This window comes from Prunus persica, chromosome G1 (genome assembly GCF_000346465.2).
Source record: "Prunus persica cultivar Lovell chromosome G1, Prunus_persica_NCBIv2, whole genome shotgun sequence".
NCBI classification, from domain to species: Eukaryota; Viridiplantae; Streptophyta; class Magnoliopsida; order Rosales; family Rosaceae; genus Prunus; species Prunus persica.
This window is the reverse complement of record NC_034009.1, coordinates 24030266-24037837: the sequence shown is the minus strand read 5'-3', so window position 1 is coordinate 24037837 and position 7572 is coordinate 24030266. Positions and strand designations below refer to the sequence as shown.

Below are 7572 nucleotides of genomic sequence, written 5' to 3'. Positions count from 1 at the left end.
ATTTGGCAACTGATGCGCCAGCTGCTTCATATGAATGACCGCCTGTGATGGTCATAAATCTGGGCTTCATCAGCACACATCTGAATAGGTTTGATTGATTGCAGCCCAGACTTGCTTTGCTGTGTCATAACAAATAAATCGTTTAATCTGATTAGGTTGCATGGTGTCGAACAACCAACTCTTGACTTGGCAATCCGATGCACGCCATTTATTAAATGTGGGATCTGTGTCTGCAGGCTGGGCAGTATCACCGGTCAAGTGGCCATGTTTTTCTCGCCCAGCTATCTTCATCTCTATGATTTGACGCCATAGAGAATAATTATTCTCATCTAGTTTGATTTCTACGGAGAAGTTGGAGGTGTCACTCTGCAAAGTGATGATTTGTGTGGTAGTTTTGGAGCCTCCCGACACCAAGGATTGATTGGTGTTTGCTGACCCATCATCGTTGGCCATGATATTGGCTGACAACCAATGAGAAAAAAAAAAAAAAAAGGCAAAAAGAAATCTGTTTGGGGGAAATGTTACTCTGGGTAACTGATGAGAAAAGGACAAAAAAGAAATATCAAGTTGAGGAAAAGCAAGTGAACGGTGGACAAAGGCAATAAGACAAACTGTTTTGCAATAAGAAATATTGGGTTGAAAGGGAAAAAAAAGAACAATGGGAACGGTTTGAATGGGTCTGTGAGTGGAAAGTGATTTGCAATATTGCAAAACGTGATTTGACTAGAGGAAAGGTTTGAATGGGTTTGTAAGATGGAATATGGGTGGTATTGGTGCTGGGTTTGTGAGATGGAATATTGCTTTTGGTGCTGGTGCTGGTGCTGCGTAATAGATGGAATATTGCAAAACAGTGATTTGAGATGGAATATGGGCTGGTGCTGGGTCTGTATGACGGCTGTTGCTGCGGAAGCGATTAGGGTTAGGGCAAGAGACAGTCAAGATTGACTGCTCTGATACCATATCAGATTGGTAAAAAATAATACTTCATTCTTCTTAATATATAACAAATAGGAAGGTTATATATACAGAGCCTAGGAAACTATTCTAGGAAAGTAATTATGTTCCTATAATCTTGCATAATCAAATAGTTGACTTAGACTAATTAGGAATGTACAGCTCATTGACAAAACATTGATGGCATGACAGTTGACCAACTTACTTGTAAAGTGGCCGTCACAATGTGCCTTCGTAGCTTCCTGTTTCAAGTTACCAAAAAGTTTTACTCTCTTAATTGATTAAGATGAACCAACTACAAAAGACAAATAGTAGTTACCTAATATCAGCCATTGATAGTTCCAGGGGCTTTTCCACCAAACCACGTATAGACACTCGATATCTGCTCACACACAAAAGTGTTATAACCCCGGATTTGGACGAAGTAATCGCAAAATGATGAAATTGGAAAAAGAATAAAACATTGCTTAGAATTCGTAAACTTTCCGGTGAATTTTTGATTTGTGGATGCAATAATAGCAAGAGATTAAATTTCAACGTAGTTCTCAAGTTTTCCCAACAGACACAACTCTTTCTAACTTTAAATTCATCTACTCCGTCGGCTAAAACCTTACCACCTACCTCAACATATGCTAACAATTTGGCATATATAGTATAGCTACAAAAAGATGATGAAAAAATGGCAAACTGCTGTTAACCTTTCAATGTCATCAATGACAGGGATTGGGCCATGGTTTCGCTTGTAGAACAAATCTACTGGCGTCACATAGGATGCGATTAAGGCTGAACGTGGTGGTTCTGCGTTGAAAGGTTCCTGTTTCACACAAACACAGTGCAACCAGACACATTCATTTCAAGCTACCAAGCATGAAAACGAAAACAGCTACAATTTTAAGAACAAAAACGGAAGTAAACTGCTTGTCCGTCTCTCTGAAAGATAACAGAATTTACCTAAAAAAGGAAAATAAAATTGGATAATTATGATTTAAGAATATATGATGAAAACCAAACCTGGGAATTTACAATGAGACTTGGATGACGTGGTGGTTCCTCAGTATAATTAGATGGAGCTCTTAGGCCTGACATTTTACAAACGTTAACTGCAGCAATGAGAAACAGAGACAACAGAGGAACCAGAGGCTGAGAATAAAAGCAACCAAATTCATGTGTGGTATACATATATAGTGGTACATACTACATTATTTGTCACCAAATTGCTTTATCAGCTTATTTATGTTCAAATTCTTTTATACCACGTGTCATATGCTGGTGGGAACTTCTTTCATGTTAGGGATTTTTTTTGGGTGACATTTTTTATCTATCTATATACATAAAGCAAAAGGTAAAGAATGGTGAAGCATTCAAAATACCAAAAAATACCCTTAGTTAATTCAAACATTAAGAATTGAAATTATTAATTAAATGAGGATAATATGGTAAATTTACATTTTTTTCATATTAAAAAATTAAAATTAAAAGAAAAATCAGATAATATATCCTATTTTTATGGAACACAACTACCCATTATATTTTTTAATTCTAAAATAAAATAAAATATTTTTAAAAGGCTCTCGTATATATAAATCAAAAGGTAGAGAATTGTGAAACATTCAAAATACCAGAAAATACTCTTAGTTAATGCAAACATTAAGAATTGAAATTATTAATTAAATGAAGATAATATAGTAAATTCACAATTTTTCATATTTTTAGATAATGGGTCCTATTTCATTATCGAACAAAAATGTACCTATACGTTTTCTAGGATAATCTTAGTGGGTGTTTAGGTGTACCACTAACACTCAAGTAATTGTACAAAATTCTTGTTCAAACCAAACATATAATGAACTTGTTTAATGCATTAAAGGGGAAAAAAAAACGTATAACTGGGTTACGTCAGTTGATAATGATAGTGAATTTGTTATTTTGCACTCAAGTTTGAGGCTCCTGGCATAAATTAGATTGGATTGATTTAAACTGTCTCAACTGACGGTGAGTTCGCCATTTTGCACTCAAGTTTGAAACTCCTAACATAAATTTAATTAGATTGATTTAGACTGTCTCTTATTCTATAAAGAAAAAAAACAAAGTTAATGAACTAGTTTAACTCAGTTCGACAAATAAAGTAATTCCATAATAGAAATAAATTTATTTATTTTGATAATTAATAGAAAGAAGAAAAAAAAAAGTTGGATGGATGAAATAGGCAATGATGATAGTCCGGGATTCTCCTACCACATGTAAATGTAAGTGTAAGTGGTGGATGAGTGTGACCACTGACCAGTATTTCCCTAGAAGGTACGTAGGATTAGCAAGCTGCGCTGACACGGTAGCCATCGGCCAAAGCCCAAGTATGTTAATTTGTGCCAATTGCCACCGATTGCCATAAATGTAATAGCCCACCAGCCACACCGATCAACAACAAAGTTAGGCCCAGTCTACATAAAAGTCGGCCACACTCTTTATCATTTTTGTCCTGCTTATATATATTAAAAAATTTGTTAAAGAAGCTTCCCAAATTCACAATATAAAAACACTAACCAAGTTCTGATATTTTGCCTCAAGAGAATTAAGAATTGGCTCTTCTGTTCAACATGGGAGACAAGGTAGAGAAGATCATCCTCAAAAGCCCGGCACTTTTAAAGGTACCCATTTTCCTTCATTTCTTCCTTTCCTCAATGCCATCAACTCTCTCTCTCTCTCTCTCTCTCTCTCTCTCTCTCTCTCTCTCTCTCACAGCTGTTTCGACCCTGGAGGCTCCTTTGGGCATAGTATCAACTTTAAAAAACTTCTAGCTAGGAATGATCCTGAAATTTGTTCTTGTTTCCCTGGTTTTTTTTTTAAATTATTTAATTTTATATAAATTCATCTTTGGGGGATTTGTCAATCTTTTACAAGAATGCGGATAATTGTTTTTATCAATAATTATTAGTTTTTTTTTTGCCTTTTTTAGTATATATGAGATGGATGCATGATGCACAAGTGTCATATATCAGTTTTATTTATTTATCATATATCATGCATGATGCACAAGTGTCATATATCAGTTTTATTTATTTATCATATATCATGCATGATGCGCAAGGGTCATATATCATGCATGGATGACATGATGTACAACTGTCATATATCGTGCATGATGCACCTGTATTAGAAGCTTTCAATCCAAAAGGACAGAAGCTTGTGGGATTTCCCTCTATATTATACTAATTAGGGCTTTGATGATCTTTTTAATTTCAGCAAGTTAGTATTTCCTTTCTTTAGTTGTTGATCACCAAGTTGAAAATAGGAGACAAAATTTGCAATCCCGGTTATATACACCTGTTCTTCCTTTTTTATCTCATCTCTCATTACTTGTCACGTATCACGTGATGTGTTAAACCCGTGTATGCAACAGATACAAGTGAGACGCTATTGGAGATGTTCTAATTATATTTTATGAAATTAATGGTCTTAATTTTTCTTGTGCATATTACAGTACATCTTCGAAACAAGCTGCTTCCCAAGAGAACACGAGCAATTGAAGCAACTAAGGGAAGCCACTGTCGAGAAATACCAATTTTGGTAGGTTTAATTAACATTTGTATTTAACTATTATTAGAAGCAAGTAGTACTATTGATTAAGGATGTAATAGTAATTAAAATAAAATTAATTTGAAATATATGAAGTTACTTGACTGACCCTGACGATGAATAATTAAATTTTGAACACGTATAGGAGTCTCATGAATGTGCCTGTAGATGAAGGCCTGCTTCTCTCGATGATTCTAAAGCTCATGAATGCAAACAAGACACTGGAACTTGGTGTATTCACTGGCTACTCTCTTCTTACAACTGCTCTTGCAATACCTCATGACGGCAAAGTATAATTTTTCAATTTCATTAAAATAATATTAATTAGTTAGATTAGGTGGTAATTAAGGACAGCACAACATTATGAGTTTCATTAATTCTTTTCAGATAACGGCAATCGATCCAGATAAAGAAGCCTATGAGTTTGGATTGCCATACATTCAGAGGGCTGGGGTGGATCATAAGATTAATTTCTGTCACTCAGATGCCCTCACTGTCCTAAATGATCTCATTGCCAATGTAAGTTAAAAATTTGTGATTTCACAAAAATCAATTACCCAACATACCTAAGTTCGAAAAAGGAAATGTTATTCGTACTTCCAAATTGCCGTCCTATCTAGTGAGTGACGGATGACAAACTGGGAGCGTGAATAACAATTGTCTTTGGTTTAATTTGTTTATTTATTTGCATTGGAGATTTTAATTTTAAACATATGTAAATAATTAATTAAAGCAGGGGAAGGAAGAAGGGAGCTTTGATTTTGCATTTGTGGACGCGAACAAGGACGCATACATCAAATATCACGAGCTGCTGCTAAAGCTTGTGAAGGTCGGAGGAATAATAGCTTATGACAACACATTGTGGTTTGGGACAGTGGTAGAAGCTGAGGAGAATGTGGAGGAATTCGCAAAGAAAGGCAGAAAGCATTTGCTGCAACTCAACAGCTTTCTTGCCGCCGACGATCGCATCGAGTTAGCTCTTGTTTCCATCGGAGATGGACTCACCCTCTGCAGGCGTCTCTATTAGGATACTAGTGTTAGCTAACATGAAACAAACTCCAATCATGTTGTTGTTGTTGTTGTTTATCTAATAAATAAAATAAAATGAGACAGTTTGATTTACCCATCTATGGTAATTAAAATGGTGAACATCATCTTATCTTCAAAACTAGGTTTTGCCTATTTATGATGTGTTGGTGTGGAGGAGATCTATGTGGTTGCCTTGCCTTTTGGGATTTGATAAGCTAAGTGTTGATGGTATGTGTGGGAACCAAATTAAACCTGAACCCTTGGTCAAATAATTAGGCCAATCAATTTGAGAATTATTTGACCTAATTAGGAGTTACCTAACCTAATTGGGAGTTACCTAACCTAATTGAGAATTACCTAATCAAATTGGGGGTTACTTGATCCTCGCCTTAATTAGGGATTCGGTTAAATCCATAATCCCTAAATACACCAACCTCACCAACTACACCAACCCCACAAACCTCTCCAAGGCCACTATAAATACTTGGTTACGCACAAGGATGAGGTACGTTAGAACTACTACTAAAACCTCTATAGAGACCTTTCCTCACAGACCCTAGCTATCTCCTCTCTCTCTCTCTCTCTCTCTCTCTCTCTCTCTCTCTCTCTCTCTCTCTCTCTCTCTTTTACATAAGGCTCCGGCCGCCCGGTTTATATTATAAACATATCTCCGTACCCTATTAGCTATTGTTTTCTATACGATTCAATTGAACTAATTTAGGCATCGGAGGGCCTTTGGCCAACACCCCCCGGGTGTGGTCCTTTTATTTGTTCTATTTTGCAGGGAGAAAGAGGCGGCTAAGAAGAAAGAAGAATCTTTCTAATCGAATATTCTCGTAGAAAATTTGCTCCCACAGTATGTTTCCTCCTCATGGCCTGTTTGGTACCCAAAATGAATTTCTCGAAAATGAAACTCCTATGTATGTCTAATATTTGGAAGTTGTTTAAAGAGCCAAAAAATGATTAACCTCTTACATAGAAAGTTCATGTCTAAGTGTCAGACTAATAATGCACTTGTTAAACATGAAAATGCATAAGAAGGTACTTGTGGAACATGAGCCTGCATTCTCGTACACATTTCTAAGTTTCTAAACTTCAAATCAATTAAGAAAAATAATAAGATGATGGGTGTCCAAAGAGACGAGTTGGGTGTTAATAGAATTACTCAATATCTCGTTTAGTAGAGATTAGGTCTATTTGGCATGAGCCCGATGAACCTATTTGAATCCAAAGTGGGTAATAGCTTATTAATATGGGTCAATGTCCTTTGGGTTGCATTTTTATACCCAACAGAAAAACATAAAAGAAAAGGTGGGTTCAATGTTTGCTAACTTCCGAAGACATCAAATCAAAGTTCATCTTAGCATTTGTCATGTCCGCCTTTTATAACCAGCCCAGAGCTCTTATTAAGCTGCATATTCTCGTTTGGTGGATGAGATTGGATTGGATAAGTTATCAAATATAAAGTATGTTGAAAAAGAAAATGAAAATAGAGGTGAATGTGGTGGTTCTGCGTTGAAAGGTTCTTGTTTCACACAAACATAGTGCAACCATACACATTCATTTCAAGCTACCAAGCATGAAAACGAAAACAGCTACTATTTTAAGAACAAAAACGGAAGTGAACCGCTTATCTGTCTCTCTAAAAGATAATAAAATTTACCTAAAAAAGGAAAATAAAATTGGATAATTATGATTTAAGAATATATGATGAAAACCCAACCTGGGAATTTACAATGAGACTTGGATGACGTGGTGGTTCCTCAGTATAATTAGATGGAGCTCTTAGGCCTGACATTTTACAAACGTTAACTGCAGCAATGAGAAACAGAGACAACAGAGGAACCAGAGGCTGAGAATAAAAGCAACCAAATTCATGTGTGGTATACATATATAGTGGTACATACTACATTATTTGTCACCAAATTGCTTTATCAGCTTTTTTATGTTCAAATTCTTTTATGCCATGTATCATTTGCTGATGGGAACTTCTTTCATATTAGGGATTTTTTTTTT

At 35.7% G+C, this 7572-nt stretch overlaps 2 protein-coding genes across 3 annotated transcripts in view; one reads left to right on the top strand and one right to left on the bottom strand.

Moving 5' to 3' along the window:
• Nucleotides 1-2134, bottom strand: part of LOC109946526 (sulfite oxidase-like) — an 8744-nt gene extending 6610 nt beyond the window's left edge. The window contains exons 1-4 of one of the 2 annotated variants that reach the window (XM_020554677.1): nucleotides 1966-2134; nucleotides 1653-1768; nucleotides 1274-1336; nucleotides 1160-1196 (exon numbers count right to left, since the gene is read on the bottom strand). In XM_020554677.1, the coding sequence (XP_020410266.1) occupies nucleotides 1160-1196; nucleotides 1274-1336; nucleotides 1653-1768; nucleotides 1966-2133 (384 nt within the window). In that variant the 5' untranslated portion in view covers nucleotide 2134. The remainder of the gene's footprint in view (nucleotides 1-1159; nucleotides 1197-1273; nucleotides 1337-1652; nucleotides 1769-1965) is intronic. The other variant, XM_020554676.1, reaches the window with a different exon arrangement.
• Nucleotides 3436-5695, top strand: LOC18793505 (flavonoid 3',5'-methyltransferase). The gene is made up of 5 exons (XM_007221545.2): nucleotides 3436-3599; nucleotides 4433-4518; nucleotides 4673-4817; nucleotides 4915-5046; nucleotides 5264-5695. The coding sequence occupies exons 1-5, from the start codon at nucleotides 3549-3551 to the stop codon at nucleotides 5552-5554; spliced, it is 705 nt and encodes a 234-aa protein (XP_007221607.1). The 5' UTR covers nucleotides 3436-3548; the 3' UTR covers nucleotides 5555-5695.

Excerpts from the sequence above, each read along its gene's own strand:
- LOC18793505 (XM_007221545.2), top strand. The coding sequence starts at position 3,549 with ATGGGAGACAAGGTAGAGAAGATCATCCTCAAAAGCCCGGCACTTTTA. Across the intron at positions 4,519-4,672 it reads GTCGAGAAATACCAATTTTG|GAGTCTCATGAATGTGCCTG; the intron begins GTAGGTTTAATT and ends GAACACGTATAG. Across the intron at positions 4,818-4,914 it reads CAATACCTCATGACGGCAAA|ATAACGGCAATCGATCCAGA; the intron begins GTATAATTTTTC and ends AATTCTTTTCAG.